General features: G+C 41.1%; 2 protein-coding genes across 3 annotated transcripts in view; both read left to right on the top strand.

Annotated features, from left to right (window-relative positions):
- Nucleotides 1-18,847, top strand: part of LOC126395233 (rab GTPase-activating protein 1) — a 101,184-nt gene that overhangs the window by 40,169 nt on the left and 42,168 nt on the right. The window lies entirely within an intron of this gene.
- On the top strand, nucleotides 6,755-14,661 carry LOC126395234 (probable G-protein coupled receptor 21). Its single transcript, XM_050052544.1, has one exon. It carries the CDS (start codon nucleotides 8,906-8,908, stop codon nucleotides 10,121-10,123), a length of 1,218 nt encoding a protein of 405 aa, XP_049908501.1. The 5' UTR covers nucleotides 6,755-8,905; the 3' UTR covers nucleotides 10,124-14,661.

The following is an 18,847-nucleotide window of genomic DNA, read 5'->3' as shown; positions in this document are numbered from 1 at the left end:
GTAATATCAGAAGTACCAGTCTAACTTTGAATGTTGACTTCACTCCCCCGGTAATCGATGAATTCATTCGGATGGAGCCATGGCCCACCTTTTGGATTAAGTTCATAAGTAGTGGGCAGAAGCCAGTCACTGACAGTTACTGTCTGGCAAATGAATAATTGGTTATGAAAGAAGTGACATAATAAAAGTCAACATTTTGTCATTGTGCTGAGGGGCAGTAACACTGTGACCACATTACAGTATAAGTATATAACACATTTTCATCTTTATGTACTGTGTAAAGTGTTGCTTAACCTTTGAAGAATTTGACACCGTTTCTTTCATGTTACAAGTTGTAGTGTGGTGGTAATAATTTGATAAATACTGAATGGATATTATGGCGTGCAAAATCCTGTTCAAACATTGGTCCAAACCTTTTTTTTGCGCCACAGATCATTTTTATATTGACAGCGTTTGATGTGGATGCGCCAGAGTAATAGGAACGCAGCACAAGCAGACCAAGAAGTTATGAGGGTGATGATTGACTGATTACCTTGTGTGCTGATAACCTACTTTAGTTCATAATCATGTTGTCGTAACCCAGTAGCAAATGTTAAGAGGCCTGACAGTTGGGAACCATTGTGCTGGAATATGTGGTCATGCACAGTGTGGGCACACTTATTGTCAGTTTCTATAGGAGGGATAAACTGTTGACAGTGTTAATGTCACATTCACTGAAGTACCAGTGTATTAACTGTACAGTCGTGTGACACAGTGTTGGAGAGCAGTGAATTCATCTCGATAGTGAATTTTGAGGTTCTTGTTAGCTTGTGCGTTTGTGGTTTATGGTGGTTTTTAGGCCTCTCAAAATAATGATGTTACCTACCTATTGTACGATAAATGGACACGACCGTAAACATTTTGCTGACCTTGATATTGCCCTTTTCGTTTACATGTGTGCATGTTTACATCAACATTTTAGCCACATGATGCTAGAATAAACAGCAGGGTTTTCACGACCATTATAAAACTTTAGCACAGTGATTCTCCCTTTTTCCCTTACGCCTACTTGCGTGAGTCCACAGAAAAATGAAACAATACTTCAAAGACGACACAGCGTAGCTCACTGATAGCCTGCTGCTGCACTTTTGTAGTGGAAGAGGCACAGTCCTAAAAGTTGTCAATTTGCCAACCCCTGGCAACAAGCCAAAAAGTCCATTGTTAATGGTTTTACTCTCCAAATAACTTCATCCTTCACTCCGTAAATCCACCAGCAAACTGCTTGGCTCCCAGGGATGTACGGCAGCACACTGGCCAGTTCATGGATGTTACTGCGGTGTTGTTTGAGTTTTGCTAAGTGTGTCTAATAGTATTGAGGAGCAACACTTGGTTTTGTTTTTGTCGGCCAAATGGTACAATAATTTCCTAAGGACTTTCTCGTCTTTATTCAATTCAGTTCAATTCAATTTTATTTATAAAGCCCAATATCACAAATCACAATTTGCCTCAGAGGGCTTTACAGCATCCAACATCCCTCTGTCCTTTGAACCCTTACAGCGGATGAAGAAAAACTCCCCCCCAAAAAAACCTTTAACAGGGGAAAAAATGGTACAAACCTCAGCAAATGCAACTGAGGAGGGATCCCTCTTCCAGGACGGACAGACGTGCAATAGATGTAGTAATAGCTAGAACTCCTGAGAAGAAGCCGAGTTAGTGACATGCAGTAGAGCCGAGTTAGCGAGATGCAGTAATAGGACATGAATGTTAGCAAAGGAGAGAGAGAGATGGAGAGAAGGTGCTCGGTGTATTATAGGAGGTCCCCCGGCTGACTTGGCCTATGTCAGCCTAACTAGGGGCTGGTCCAAAACAAGCCTGAGCCAGCCCTAACTACGGTATAAGCTTATTGACAGGTGTTAATTACTTTCTTTAAAAATGTTAAATATTTTTATTATATTCCTATTCCAATGTCTGTATATTCTTAAGAATTAAAAGTACATTGCTCTTCCAAAGGATGTACTCACAATATTGTGTTGTTATAATATTTTGTTGGTGACATAACATGGTCTCTAAATGACAATGATATTTTTTGTTAAAATTATCTCTGGGACAGTACATTGTCCAGCAAAAGTTGTTGTGACAGCCCTAGTTGTGTGGTGTAACATTTTGTTACTACGTGATATTCAAAGGTGTTTAAGCCACCTTTCACCTACATGAGGGGGTCATAATGTTAGAAATGTCTCCCATGGTGTATGAGCAATGAGCATACACACATGCGGATATGTGTAGTGTGGACACAATGTGATCAGATAAACACAGGCCTGGTCCCCAGACCTGCTGCGCCAGCCTCCTGTGGAGAGCAAAAAACAAGTGCTCATATCTGTCTGTCTGCCTGCCTGTCTAAGTCTGACCCACATAATGACCTGTATGCCTGTCTGTCTTTATAACCGTTTGTATTTGTGTACGCCTGACTTCTACCTAGACCTGTTTGTGCTCCTGTCAACTCGCGTGTCTTCCTGCCTCTCTCTGTCTACCTGCTCATTTGTGTTTTGTCACACTGTCTGCTTGCCTCTTTCTCGCTCCTCTCCCGCTGCCTTGGCGGCCTGGCGTGTCTGCCTCTTTCTTTTTCTGTGTGACTGTAGGCCCGCCTGTCTCCCTGTCCCATAGGTTTATGTGTGCATTGCCGTTCTGACTTCAGCTGAAATGGAAATACTTTTAGATGTTTTCGTATCCTGCTTTGAAGCCAGTTTCCCACATTATAAAACACACAGTGGATGCCTGAAGGTTCAGACAGTCAGATGAAAGAATTTGGAAATATTTTCTGCAGTTGAATGTGAACAGGCTTTTGTGTATCTTATTATAATAATGTTTTTGTCTGTGACTATGTAACAACTCTCACCGCCCTCGCCTGATGTTGGTATTACTTTTATGTACTAGCTCCAGGCTCACCGTGGAGACCACAAAGATAAACATCATTAATTCTCAGATATTAATGAGGGTGTGTTAGCTGTCCAGTTCTTTGAAATTCTTTCCATTTCTATTCCTACCAGATGTTTCCTGTTTTAGTAAAAACCTTTGATAGGGCATCAGCTGATCAGTCCTTTTTTTCTCTGTCATATCACGCTGATACAAAACTTGGCATGGTGTGACTGCTTATTTTTATATTTATATTGAAACAGAGCAGACTTATCAGGATTATGAGCCACCAGCTGAATTGTGCTGGATGGTGGTTGTTAATAATAATCAGATGGAAGTCAACCAGAAAGGCAGTTGCAAGTTAATGATTTTTTTCTTTTAATGGTTGATTAACTCAGCTTGTCAACAGAAAATGTATTCCCTTTTTCGGAATGAATTATTTTTTGTTAGTTAAAGAAGTATTTCACTGCTGGAAAGACCATCCTTTCATAAAACTGGGCTGTATGTAGTAGAAAGATGCAAATACTTTTGAAATTGGTGCTACATGATGACAGAAAACAGAGGTAAAGGAGCTATGGCATACGCTTTTGCTCAAGAGATGAAAACCTACAACTACCAGAATGCATCGCACCACACGAGATCAATAGGCACTCCTGCTGGTGGTTGACAGTCCACGCTTGTCTGTTTTGACACAGCAAACAATATGGCGGCCAGCTGATAACAAATAATCTCAAATTACATTCAAACTTTGAGGCAAAATATGTTTCTGAAAGCCTTTTTAAGCAGATAAAGGCAATGCAGTCACAGAATCTTGGCTCAGGTTTAATCAGCACAGCCTAGTTTTACTGTTTAATTTCAGTTTTCTCAGTTTTTACAATAAAGGAAAGGCGCCCACCTCCTGTTTATAATTTCTCATGGCTAAACAGTGCACTAAAATATGTTTGTGAAGATCTTTTGGTTGAGAATTAAACAATGTAGTAACAAAATCTTGGTTTATATTTGATCAGCGCTGCCTAGTTTTACTGTTTGATCTCAGTTTCCTCAGTTTTTACAATACAGGAAACAGTTTGGCGGCAACTCCCTGTTTACAAATTCTCATATTACAACTGAACAGTACACTAAAACATGTTTCTAAAGATCTTTTAGGTGAGAAATAAACAATCCAGTAACAGAATCTTGGCACACATTTGATCAGCACTGCCTAGTTTTACTGTTTGATCTCAGTTTCCTCAGTTTTTACAATACAGGAAACAGTTTGGCGCCCACTTCCAGTTCACAAATTCTCATATTACAGCTAAACAGTGCAGTAAAATATGTTTCTGAAGATATTTGAGGTGAGAAATAGGCAATCCAGTAACAGAATCTTGGTTTATATTTGATTGGCACTAGTTGCCTAGTTTTACAGTTTGATCGGAGTTTGGTCTGAGTTTGAGAGGGAGGGGCAGGTCTCTCTCCTGATCTGCTTCTATACTCTTTGTATCTGTGCTAGTGGGCATACGAAAATGGTAAAGGGCAATGTGTAGTCTGGGCAACAGCCCTAGAGCCAGCAAAAATCTGATCTGGGTGCTGGTGAGATGCAGGGAATTCTACCACAGTTCATTTACACATACCACCCACATAGTTATGATGCTGGTTGAAAATCTGCAAAGTATTCCTTAAAGTAAAAATGAAAAACATTTGCTGGCATTTTGCAGATGAATCACCACTGATATTAAGCATTAATTAAATCCCACCCTTACAGTAGTTACAGCAATGTCAGTAAAGACCAATCACGTTATTAACCAATAATATTATTTGACATGAGAACATGAAAAGTATTAAGCACAGTATTTTTAACACACGCTTTACAGGAGTTTACGGCCACTGTATTGTTGCCAGGCTTGTGGTCAAGCTGCTGGACGCCTGTCCTTCAGAGATTAACAAGCTGCGAGGAAACATTAGTTACATAGCTGACAGGACTAAGTTGTGCTCAGCCTGGCAACCAGGTGACAGTACATCATGCTCTTCCTTCTTCCCCGTTCTCACAGCTTGCTTTTCTTCGTACTGATTTGTTTGTGCAACATTGTATGTCTTTCTCTCCTCCACCTCTTCCTTCTCTCGTCTTTGATGAGCTCTGTGTTTTCTTTGAGTCCCTTCCTCATCCTTTCCTCCCATCCCTCCTCTTGCTCCAACCCTTTTCGTTGTACTGTCATCTATTTTTAGCTCCTCGTGTGGTGGGCAGAGGAGATGCGTGAAAGCATGGGAGTGTGTCTGGATTGCGGGGGAGAAAGGTGCAGGCTGGTGTGTGTGTGTGTGTGTGTGTGCGCGTGTGTGAGAGTGGCTGTGTGGGTATGTTTGGGTCTCCATCACGCTACACCAAATTGCCCTGCACGAGACTCACTCTGCAGTCTTCAGAAATCCATTAGGAAGAGGATGTAGACCATGCAGCACTAAACCTGACAGTGATTACTACCCACTGAAGTTTCTAATTTTAGCACAGGATCCTGAGTAATTAAATGTAATCAGCACATCATATGATCTAAAAATAACTCAGCTGGTTATTAATCTAACACAGATTAAGTAGGCGCTTTGCAGAAGGGCTGACAGGGACTTGCAAGGCTAACCTGCTTTTAAAGAAAAGTAAAACAGAGTGTTCAGCTGAGTCCTTCAGAGTCTTGCAATAAAACGCTGGCTGTTAATGTTGCCTGGAGGCAGATTAAAAGATGTCTGGTGAGGTCGTGCTACCTGGGTATAGCTGACTGTGTCAAAGCAACTCTCGTGTTAAATGGAGGTGCAGCATCTGATGATGCATGCAAAATCAGGAGCAGGTGCATATCTGTGTAGGGCTCTCTGGCCAAGTAGACAGAAGGACATGCACACTCAGACGTACATGGACAAAGTTACTGGTCATATGCAAACATTCTGTTACGTGAAACATGAATATAATCTGAAAAAGTTTGGATCTTGTTTGTACTGTGTTTTCAGGCTGCAATCTATTTATGTGTGAGTTAGTTTCTTGATTGATTGCTAAGTTTTTGGCCTATAAAACATCAGAAAATGGTGAAAAACATCAATCAGTGTTTCCTAAAGCACAAGATGACGTCCTCAAATTTCTTGTTTTGTCCGCAACCCGAAGATACTGTCACATTTAAGAAGCTGGCATCAGAGAATTTTGTTCAATATTCAATTAATCGTTGCAGCTCTACTCTCTTACAACATTAAGACTACTTTTATAAGAAATTCAGTAGTTGCAACTTAGTACTGACTATTTCTACGAGTCCACATGTAGTTTCTGTCTCTTTCCTGCTCTTTCAGAGACACGTGCACACACATAGAGTTGCAAAGTTCAACAGCAGACAAAAAGCAAACACTTATATATCTGTTCAGACCATAAAGTAGGCCGTTTGTGTAATTATATATTACACAAGTACCGTTGTAAAAGGCACAAGTACTGAGAACTGTGTGAGCATGTGCTTATTTTTTAATGGGATGCTATTTCAGTGTGTTCATTTTATATAAATGGTATGTTTCATTACTGGGAACATTGCCAATGTGACCTCTAATATGATTTTTTGTAATGCTTTATGTTAAGACATTCCCACATGACACTCCAGCCGCAAGTTTCAGTACAAATACCTGAAGAAGAACATCACAGTTCAACCTAGTCATAGAATTCTTTTTTAAGTGTCCAGGTTTGATTAAGGCTATTACAGCTATTGTATGTAATGTCAGCAAAGCAAGTAAAATATACAGTTTTACAGTATAGTAAACCGTCTTAGTTGAGTTTATTAGTTTATTAAACCTGAGCTAGACTAGAACTAGACATCGCTAGACAAGTGGTGTTTTTTATTTTTTTTTTATTTTTTTTTTGTCAGTAGTCTTATGCACACCTTTATATACCGTTTTCTGCTACATTAGTCCGTTTTTTTAGATATGTTTTAAACCTGTGAATTTCTCCAGTACACTTTAAGTGGCCCTAGGAAATGTTATTTTTAGCAACATTTTTATTTGAACATGCTGAACCGCCAACACTGAATTGCGGCTTTCAATGTCTCCTTCACTTGCAGTTTGCACCTAGAAGGCAGAGCCAGTTACTAATTGCATAATTACTTGCTGCGTTAGTGAATCGGCATCTAATTACACACTGTGCTGTGAGCGCAAATTAAATTATTTGCGCTGTGCTTTCATGTATTCAAATTCGTCTCGCAGCCTCTTAAGCTTTTCTGTTGCTGCTGTTTATTATTAGTCGATTACAAATCTAAAAATGACTAGATTATTATAAATTGATTTATCGCGTGAAGTTTAATTCATTTTACAGTAGAATACCAGAATAAAAGAAATCCCAGAGCCAGTTAAAATGCAGTCAAGGCTCCCTTCATAAATACATTTAAAAAAATGTAACACATTGACCTTAATGGATGCTTTCAAAAGAAATGAAAGACTATCATTTAAGTGGCAGCACTTTTCTCACAGTTTGTCCCTGTGCTTTTTATTCACGAAATGTGATTTTAAAACCCACACACATAAAGAGCTGATTTACCCTTTGTACGATAATAAGCACGTACTGTATAGTATACTTATATGCACAAAGCTAAATGGGGACCCGCTGTCCTGGACTGTGTGTCCTTAGTTAACAATCAGATTAGGAAAAGAAATATTTCCTGTAAACTGCACCCAGGCACACAGTTATTGTTTTCCTTTAGACAAATACAATAACTTTTCTGCAGTGAAGGAGGACAACGTCCATTCTTACAGCTCAAAATGTCCTGTCTTTTGGGAATTAGGTGAGAGGCTGTGAACACTCCAATGTCAATTTTGAGCTTTGTTAACACTGAATGTTTCTAATTTGACAGTGTGAAACCGAGTTTGAGTCTCCGGGTTGATTATGAGAAACACTGGCACCAAAAAAAAAAAAAAAAAAAAAAAGCAACAAAAAAGCAAAACAAAACAGGGAGGGTTGAGAGGGTGGGGGAAGGAGGCAAGCCTCGTGCCCTTGCAGTTGATCATTGGTTGGAGCCACGGGGAAGGGGAGGGGCCTCGGTGCCACTGTTTCTGTAGAGAGAGAGGCAGAGGGAGTGAGAGAGACAGAGCAAAGAAGGATAAATGAACACGGGGGGTTCTCCCAGCATCGGTATGCCTGCCTACCTCATTTCCAGTCCAGACAGAGTTGCTGCTCCTCTAGATAGAAATAACAGCTGAGGTGTGTTTGTATGTGTGTGCGCGTGTTTTAAATATCAGTCACCCCCGCGCACCGCCTTCATCCCTTCAGCTCATGGCAGTCTGCTGTGATCTTACTGCGAAGGACCAGACAGAAACTGAGACAAGAGCAAGCGGACACGGAGGAGTGGTGAAAAGAGGGTGAAGGAGAGGCAAGGAACAAGAGGAAAAAGAAGAGGAAGAAGGAGGACAGAAGGAAAAGGAGGAATTACCCTTAATGCCTCCTTTCCTCAATTTATGCACGCAGCACATTACACAATAATGTCTTTTCACTGGAAGCTGTGTCTGTGACTCTGTGGACTACAGACAGATAAGAGAGCTTCAGTCAGTGCTTTCTGCAGCTGCAGCAGATGTTGAAGACATCTTTGACTTTATAGGGAGCGGAGGCATTTCAAGCATAGATCGGACTGGAATTCCTTTAAACAAAGTCACATTTCTGTCTGTTTTTTTGTTCCCTTTTTGTGCCTTCAGCTGGGTTTGCTTTATCTGGAAAAAAAAGAAGACAAGGAATACACACGTCTCTTTTTGTGTGTTAATCTGTTTCTACCCCGGTGGTTTTGTATTCTGAAAAAACCACAACCGCCTGCACCGAGGACAAACCCAGGGGGCTTCCTCACCTTTCTCTGTCCTTTCCATCCCTCCTGCATTAGAAATGGCAGATGGCAGCAGTCTCATCATGGAACCGCAGCATGGAGCTTTTCGTTTGGACTGAAACCATACGGCTACTTTCAGAACCAGCCAGCTACCTGTCAAAATAGCAGGTTCTTTGGTTCATCGTACCCTTGAAGGGCCCCTCGGACACGTATTCCTGCCCAAGATGATGAATTCCTCCCTGGATCCACTGAACCAGAGCCTAGCTGACCCGTCAAACTTATCTGCTCCCTTCTGCCTGCTTGAGATAGGCTATTCCCAAATTTTCAGCACCTGCCTCCTTGAAGTCTCTATCATACTTCTCCTCACTGTTCTCATTATTTCTGGCAACTTGGTGGTGATTTTTGTGTTTCACTGTGCCCCCCTGCTCAGCCAGCACACCACCAGCACTTTCATCCAGACTATGGCGTACGCTGATCTGCTGGTGGGGGTGAGCTGCCTGTTCCCCTCCCTGTCCCTCCTCCATCACCTCCAGGGCCTCGATCCCAAACTCACCTGCCAGGTGTTCGGGTACATGGTGTCTGTTTTGAAATCAGTTTCAATGGTGTCATTAGCATGTGTGAGTGTAGACCGCTACATCGCCATCACACGACCTCTGACTTATGCGTCCCTAGTGACACCCTGTCGAGTGCGCTGCTGCATCGTTCTGATATGGTTGTACTCTGCTTTGGTGTTTCTCCCGTCTTTTCTTGGGTGGGGGAAACCTGGTTACCACGGGGATGTGGTGGAGTGGTGCGCAGTTGAGTGGAGGACTCGTCCGGCTTTCACCACTTTTATTGTTGCACTGCTCTACGCCCCTGCTGCTCTCACTGTCTGCTTCACTTACGCCAACATCTTCAAGATCTGTCGACAACACACCCGGGAGATCAGCGAGCGCCACGCGCGCTACCGACCCCAACAGCTGCAGGGTTCAGGATTGACAGCGGGATCTGCGGTCAAGGACAGCAGTGCAGTAGAGCAAGGACAGTTGCCCCACTTGTCCCAACCACAGTATCAGCAGCCCACATCAACATACCCGGACAAGCGATACGCTATGGTACTGTTCCGCATTACGAGTGTGTTTTATATCCTGTGGTTGCCCTACATCCTCTATTTTCTGTTGGAGAGCGGGGGGATCTACCACCACCCTGCAGCCTCATTCCTAACCACGTGGCTGGCCATCAGCAACAGCTTCTGTAACTGTCTCATCTACAGCCTCTCCAATTCTGCCTTCAGGAAGGGCCTCAAACGCCTCTGCTCCTTCTGCTTACAGCGCAGCGGCAGTGGCTTTGGAGTTAGGAACACCAAAAAGGCTTTCGTTGGCTCCATTGAAAAAGGATGTGCAGGACCGGGGTACGGATACGGTCACGGAGAAATAACAATTGGCACAACGTGTCATGTGTAGAGCAGGCACAGCAGAAACTCTTGTGCCAAATTGGCATTTGAACTTTTTTAAAAGATGCCTGGTGTGCTTGCTGTAAAATGTCTCCTCTTTAAAGCTTAAATGTGCTGTAAAGAGATGGAAGGAGGCGTCAATCTGCCACTGCTGTTTCTGTCGCATTTGGAGGTTACACAGGCGTCCTCTCTGCACACGCCACAGCGGGCAAAGACAGAGAAAGGGAGTCAAGAGCAGAGCACTGAAGGAGGCCTAAATAGCCCTGCAAGGTGTTTTTAAATGCTCAAGGAAACTCAGCGTACTGTACTGTATGGACAGGGATGATAGATGGAAGAGGGGAAGAAGGTGTCTGAAAATCTCTGGAGAAGTGAACATTTTCATCAGTTTCCTTATATAGGAAGTGAATCTTTAATTTATTTTGCCAAAATATTACAAGAAAAGTGTTCTGAAAAGCTGTATGTGAAACAGTGCGACCTTTGTTGCCAGATCATCAGCACAGTATGAGCTGAATGCAAAAAAGAAGAAATGAATGCAAAACACAACAACAGTTGACTGCTGTGTTTTAGTAATGTGGTGCCGAGGTGAACTGCCAACAGCAAGCTCTTTAAATGTTTTCACTTGCTCTTACCCGCCCTCAGTACCTGAATACTAAAAGTGATGCAACTGTGTGTTTGTGCATTTGTTGTGTCTCTTGTTGACTGATTGAGAAGTGGAAAGAAATAATGTAGATCTTGTCCCAGCACATGACATTTTCTAGTTTGTTTGCATTGACTGAACTTATTGTGAGCATCAAGACATTTATTCATAAACTCTGAACTTTTAGATAGTTGTATTATTATATTTTAAGATTGATGTTATGTCTGTAACTAAACTGTGTGTTCACACATTGAGCCTGCCATTTGTAATATATGAGATGAGATGCTGCCCAGTTTGGGTGTACGACTGTTAGCCTGACAAAAAGCATTTTTAGTGAATTCATCATTTCATTTTTAGGATCTTTGTCAGTTTCATGGCACCTTTGTTGTTTGATTATGTAACTACACTTTTTCATAACTGTGTCAAAGGCAAAGCAAGACCAAGAAAGGATGTATTTTTACACTTACTTTACACTGATTGTTGGTACATCATTGGGCTGATTTAAAGGCTTTTAATCAAAGGTTAAAACGAAATGTACTTAGATGAATGACCCTTGAACTGTGATCCTTACCGCTTGTCTTTGGGATTTGCTGAGAAGAATAGTCTAATGAGAAGTCTTGGATATGTGATTGTGGAAATTTCAAATTTACATCATTATTTTGCCCATATTTGGGGACTAGTGCATGCACACACAAACACACACACTCTAACACAAGAGGATCACATGAACAGAACAGACAAAAAGCTCATTCAGTCTGCCTGCGGGCTGACCTCTCACCTCTGTGCAGCATCTTGAAGACTTCCTGTTATCCTCAGTTGTGTGTGTGTATGTGCGCCAATATGTGCATGCACATGTTGCATTCCGTCCTTTTGTCCCCATGTGTAGTTTTGTGGGTTCATTTCATTCAATTTTGATTTTAAATACAAATTTATCAAGACTAATTTAAAGCCCAAATGAATCCAAGTGTGCATAATGTCTCATAAATTCAAAAATTGTGAAAAACAATCTCTTTTTTCAACAATAGAGACTCATGTCATGGTTTGTTTAGGTGCAGATAATCTAGCTTTATATATTTAATCTACCAAAGAAAGTTCAACAGATCTTCTTGGATTATGATATTGTTTTTCTAAATATCTAAAATAGGAAGATTTAGTAAAACGTAAGTGGGATGTACACAAAGTTTGTGTAGGTCCACTGCACTGTGTTGGCTCAGTGATGCCTTGTGGGCATGAATACGACTCTTTCTCAGTATATAGTGACATATTGTTGCCTTGATGTGAAAATAAACTGTTGAGAAAGTGTTTTCCATACAGTTAGGGAGGGCTTAATTTATAGACATGTGACTGTTTTTAGAAGGAAGGCACAGACTGGAAATTGACATGAAAATGTACATTAGCTAGCCTTGATTTCATACTCAGTACAGAAAAACCTAAACCCCTATTGTTGTTGAGTAATTAAAGAATCTCACTGTTAATTCACAAGTCAACTCATCTGTAAAACTGAAAATAACCAGGAGCAAACACAAGGCTCAGAACTGTTCATTTAATATTGTGTATTTTAATTTATTTGTTCATGTGTGTATAGGTGTGTATGAGTGTGTGTATGCAGGAATGTTAGGAGGCGACCATTGGCTGAGTTGGACTGTTAACGGTGTTCTAGCAGGGGTGCTAAACCGAGTTTCATTGCTTTACTAAGCTGCACATCACTCCCCTCGAGTATACTGTATCTTGTGAGTGTATGTGAGTATGATGTACAGTGGTGGTAGATAGATTCACATGTTGTCTTTAAATATTTTGGCTGTCATCTGTGAAGCATTGCCAAATATTGTAATCTTTCCTATTTGTACAGTCTTTTGTTCGGAAATGGCGTGTACAGAAATGGTGTGTACAGAAATGGCGTATTGAATGTCTGATCTGATTGTCAAACCACAGAAGTTTATTTTTGTAAAATTACTTAGCTTCTGTCTATTCTCTTGTGAAGTGTCGCGGGCGCTAAGTAGATTTAGCATGCTTACCTATTGAAATGATTAAAGCGTTGTCTTCATGAAGATACATTTTATTTTACTTGGTCAATTTCTGTCTTCTGTGATTGGAAAAAAAAAGATTTCACTGAATTTGAAGACAGAAGTTCAGCACTAAAAATGTGTAAATTTTGCAGCAGTTAATGGTACAGTTCCTCAGAAATGTGTAAGATTCAGGGCAAAGTGTCTTGGGAAATTATTGTGCCAAAACATACTCATTAGCACAAACACACACACACACACACACACTTTTTCTTTTTCCTGTGGGAAAACGAACGACTCTCATGTTCTCAAGGAGCAACACTATAGTGGTGGCTGTCTCGAGGGGCGGTGCCATGTTAGGTAGGATTTGAGATAACAAGAAGCAATATAGACATTGTGGCTGGTTCGGGAAGCCATTTGTGGTTTAAATGCAGCCCTCAAAATAATTGTTGATGGGGCAGAGTAGCAAAATTGGAAGACCATCTTCTTGTTTTTTTAGGTATGAAAAGAATACATAAAATTGGTGCAAATAAGGACGATTACAACACTTCCTACCTTCCGTAGCTCCCCTGTTTCCAGAGTTCTTATATCTTTGTGTGTCTTTTTAATTTATTTTAAGCCCTTTACAAGTAATCCAGAGCCATTAGAGAGTGACTGCTGCTTCTTCACCTTCCTCTTCTGGCATCTTGTGTGGTTGGCAGACAGCTTTAGGTGCATTGCCATTTTGAAGAGTTGGGCTACCCAGATGTGTATCTGTCTTGGGAACAAGCATAGTCCTCATGTAGCATATTGTATTTGTGGATCAATGTAAATAAAATTGTAGAAACTGTGTCTTTGATTTAATCCAGACATAAAACACATGACATTGAAAGGTGCGATTGAAGCCTTTTTCAAAACACCCTATGAAATCAATCTTGAGGCACAAAAGGTTATCTGTACCATATTGTCCTGTCAGTTTGGAGAACTTTATACTTTCAGTTAATTTGGTAATTAACAACAAAAGTATTTTACACGAACTGAACGCTGGTTGGCTTTTGTGTCTTAGAGTAGACAGTACCCGAACAGGCAACAGCCTCACCCTTTAAGTGCACTTTAACACACACATTCCCACACAACAGTATTCTCTTATCCGTCTCTTAATCTGTATTGGATTTTCTTCTCTGTGTTTTCGTAAGGCTCTAAATAGGCCACACCAGACCCCCATTAATGGCTGACTCATGACCCAGCTGTTCTGCTCAAGAGATTATTATCAGATCAAGACGAGGGTGACCACTGTAACAAAACCTCGGTCTGGAAATGTCCCAAAAGATGCAGGAATTTCACTCTGCATGTGCTTTTGTCCACAATGAAAGTTGGAAGTTGCTCACAGTCAACAAAGGGCCATTTGTAAATTTCAGATTGAGATAATCCAGCCATTACTGTATTAGATCCTGGCAAACCATGTCACGTTTCGTACGTCAGGGCAGTTTAATTTGTGATAATGTTTTTGGAAGGCGTATGCTTTTACAGTTGGAGAATGTTTGGATAATGCAAATGATCAAACATGTTTAATTTTGCTGTTGTGAAAGTGAGTCTCTGTGACAAATAAGATATTTTTCATTCCATAATGCTTTGTAGGTGACAAGCCTATATGGTATTATAAGATGTACATGTTGTGTATCTGTACTGAGCAAATAAATGTAATGTTATCTCAATGTATTCAAACCTCCTTGTTCTCATTACTTTGCTATGGCACAATTTTCAGTTTCTCTACCCTCCCACAGGTTAAGTAGTGATCACCACTCAAGTACATAACACAGATGCTGCTTTATTGTTGACAAATATCACAAAACAGACCCTTTTGCACAGTTACAGTCAGTGAGGTGGACAGCTTGGCTGAACACTGCTGGCTGGAAATCAAGTAGTGTAGTTGATAAGGAAAGTAATAGCATTGCATTCACACAGAATTTGCCATCATTTGCCAAATTGTGAACGCTTTGCCCTAGATCTCTACAGATTAAAATAAATTGTTGCTGTGTTAACATGCTGTAAATGGACTGTAATACAGCAGCACCATATTTGTGCAAACAGTTGGTCTGCTGAATTTGAATGCCTGCAAGGCTGCAGTGGGAAACGTCAGTGCGGTCAATTGGAAAGTAATACCATAGGAGAATGCAGGCCATTGTAGTTTTGGCTGTGTATGTGGTGAGTATGTGGTGTTGTTATTGTGATTTACATTGCTTCTTCCTCTGTCTGTCATCTCTGCTCTGATCAGATATGCATTTTGCTTGCTCCCCTTGTGCTGAAGCAGCATACCAGCGCACAAATGGCACAAAAAGTAGGGCATGAGACAGACGATTAAGATTTAATGATAGATGACGCTAAGGTGAGGAAACAGCTCTATGGGTAGCTTGAGCATGTGCTCTGCCCATTACAGGTTATTGTAAAGGAAAGACTGAAGGAATCACTGGGTTTAACCAACTATTTGCTGTATTAAAATTAAAACGTGCAGTTGTTTGTGATGAAAGCATTTGTCCAGGCTCTACAAATTATTTACAGAGCATTAAAATGAAAACAGACACCTTCAACTTTTCCGTCCCGACCGCTTCCAAGTCCTATTATTGTTGGCGTCGCTGTTGCAAAGACAACCGGATCACTTTCGAGTTTTCTCAGAGCCTAGCAACGGGGCTCTTTTACTTTTGCCAGGTAGCATTTCCACAATTACTTTTGTTGTTCCACCATCTGCCATTTTCGCTACTGGGTGTAGCAACTGCAAAGAACTTACATTGATACTCTTTGGTAACTGGGGGTAGCTACCGATAGCTACTGTGGGAAACAAAAGCACTGTCCTCTTCCTGTTTTGGTTGTGCAATGGTTTACACACTTCCTTTGAGCTGTAAATCAAGCCTTCATTTTCCAGGGAGATCCTACCTGGTGGCAGACAGAATTGCATAATGAAAGCAAGGCTTATACTGTAGGGAACCCATCTAAACGCAGATGATGTCATTATTCTGTAGCCATTACATTGTGCAATCAACATTTACCTCATAATGATTCGTTAAAGTAAAAAGCTTGTCTCATTACACTTTAAAGGTACTGTCACATTCTCTACGAGTTTGAATCCAGTGACATAATTTAAGTGAAGCACTCTGGCTTGTTTTGTGGGGGAGAAAGGCTTGTATTGAGCTTGATGAATATTACCTCGTGTTCTCTTGGCATCTCAGCAGGGTCCTTTAGGAGCAGAGAAAGAATAACAGAATGACATGTCAGCCATTGTGTTGAGTCAGAGAAAATCAGGGACATAAACAATAGAGGGCCAGTTACTCAGCCTTCCCACGGAAGCCCTACTCCGGTACTTTATTCCTAGCTTTAGACGCACTCACAAACACACACAGATACAGACACAGTGGCTTTGCCATTTTGGTCTTACCCCCAGTGAAGAGTTTTTATTTTATGCCTGCCAGAAGAACATTTGTTCCTTCACTTCCATTCAGTTTTCTTTGATTTCTGTACATTACTACTATGATAGTAAACAAAGAAAATCTTGCTTGACTAAAATTCAACCAATTGATTCGTCAATAGGAAAAAAAAATCTGCATATTATCTTTGAATAAACTAAATCGGCCACAGTTCACTGAGTGCATTCTCCCTGTTAGCATTGTGTGCACCGAAGTGTTTTTTTCCTGAGGCCTGCATATGTTTTTAATTCTTTGCAATGAGAATGCTAAGTATTTACACTGTGCGGTAGTGTGACAACCGAGTGCTGCACATTTTACTTCTTTGGGTAAAATCGCTGCAGCCGCTCATCACTGTCACTTTATACCCAGCTATCAAGTCACAGTCTGAGAGGAGTGGGACAAATACCAAAATGACCAACTGCCACATCCTACATGTACTGGAGCTGGACACAGTGGAAGGAAAATTTAACACTGTTGGCCTCATAGACCGATGGCTTTGTCGTCTTTCTCTACGTATTTCAGCCTTACTTTCATCCAGAGCAAGGGCCGACTCAGCAAGTAGCCTACTCTACCTTGTTCCAACATTTTTATTTCTTAAGGTATTCTGTATCATAGCAATCAGATGCAACCAAAGCAGAAAAAAACGCCATGCCTCCAAAATGCCCTCAAGCACTCCTAGCTGGGCATTTTTAGAAGAGCACCTGGTGGTTTCAGCTGGGAAAGAAAGTGCCAAGGTAGCCTTATTCAAGTAGTTGGTGAAGATTCTCAGTCATCCAGGTCATGGTAATCATAAGTGCTATATCGTATCCAGTTGCCTACGATAAAGCACTTATGCTGATTCAAGTAACACCAGCGTTTGTCCGACCAATGAGAATTTGGTCGAATAGGATCATATTGACCAACCAATCAATTGACCGACCAGAAGGTGTCTGCCCTACTGGAAACAGTGCTCCGACGCATCCACTGGGTTTGTTAGGTCAGTTAAACAGAAACTGAGCATGAGCGGTTGTAGCTGTTGCAGGTGTCTTTGATTGTCATACCTGCCACAATATTTGCTGTTGATTCTCAAAGATGGGGAAACTGTTGATTGGGGCTTAGACCGTTGGCTTCAAAGAGATTTGTGGTAAAACAAATTTGTCACCTTTGCAATAGCAACATTCTTATTACAGCTTTCAACTGACACGATGTGTCATTAAACAAGTTTGTGCAATAGGACGATGTTGGAGAAACATCCAAAAAAATAAAACATATATAGTTTCTGGCACACAAGATAAGTAGTGATTAATATACCGTAGCTATTATGATGAAAGTAGGGGATACATGTTTTAGAGATATTTTTATTAAATATCTTTTTAAGGGCAAAGGTCGATTATGCCGCAAAAGAGATTTCAGAGTGTGTTGTAACTAGGGCTGCCCCCGACTAAGTATTTTTCTAGTTGACCAATAGTCGTCATTTAGGGCCACTAGTTGACTAGTCACCCGCATATTTATGATATTAATTTAGCCCCCTGTTAATGACGCTGTTGACAAAGCAGTAATGATTATGCTAAGTGGCTAACGGGCATGTAGCTACTTCCATGTTTCAGATGATACGTCATGTTTGTAGTCGACCAATGAAGATGAGTTTACATATCACCTTGGGTTCGTCCTTCACCTTCTCAAAATGATCCCACACTTTGGATTTCCTGCCCGACATGTTATTTACTAGCCTGTGGAATAACCACAGGTACCAGCCCTGGAAATTAACGTGACTTCTGTCTGACTGCTGAGCGTGGCCACTTCGGCCCAATTCCAATCCGGCCCCTAAAGACTCAAGCCCTGAACCCTCACTGACTTAACTGACGTCAGCTGTAAGTGATTGAGTGTGAGAGTCTGAAAGGGCTCCGGATGCTACAAATAGGAATAGGACAGCACTTATCCCCCTCTCTACAAAATGTTGTTGACACTGGCGGCTCTGGGCGTGATCGTTTATCGGTTATTGTCAGCATATATTCCACACACAAAGAATATAGGCTATATCTATATATATCTATAGATATATCTATAGATATAGATATAGCTGTAGGCTATTCTTTGTGTGTGGAATATAACCAATGGTATTCCTCTGACTCTTGTGTGTTTATGTACCATCTTAAATCCTTGTTAATGTAATGTTTCATTGTTTATCTATCAGTTTTTTTTGCTCTCCTTCCATAATGTTACCGTTTGCATATCTGCCAACCGTGTTTTCGTTTTTTTTATAACACTTCCGGTGTTCCGACGGCAACCCCTGTATGTGACGTCACAACACTATGAACTGTGGGTAATTTCCTTACCGTAAGTCCGCATTGATGCTGACCTACGGTAAGGGGGCATAAAGGGCTCACTCACTGACTCACTGGCTTGACGATTTGACAATGGGACAGCCCTCACACACTCACGCACTTAACATGAACGCGCCTCTAAGTCAGTGAGTCTGTAAGGGATCGGATTGGAATTGGGCCATCCTGTGTCTGTCCTTTCAAATTAAATTCCCACATGATCCAGTCATATAGACTTTGATCTATTTTGACAAGGCGTAGCTCCTCATAGAGTTTCATGTTTGTTTGTTGATTTTTTTTTTTGTTTGTTTGTTTTTTCTGTGACTAAGCGACCACTGAAATCTTGCCGACGAATGA

This window comes from Epinephelus moara, chromosome 9 (genome assembly GCF_006386435.1).
Source record: "Epinephelus moara isolate mb chromosome 9, YSFRI_EMoa_1.0, whole genome shotgun sequence".
Taxonomy (NCBI): Eukaryota; Metazoa; Chordata; class Actinopteri; order Perciformes; family Serranidae; genus Epinephelus; species Epinephelus moara.
The sequence above is the reverse complement of the archived record's forward strand: the minus strand, read 5'-3'. Positions and strand labels throughout refer to the sequence as shown.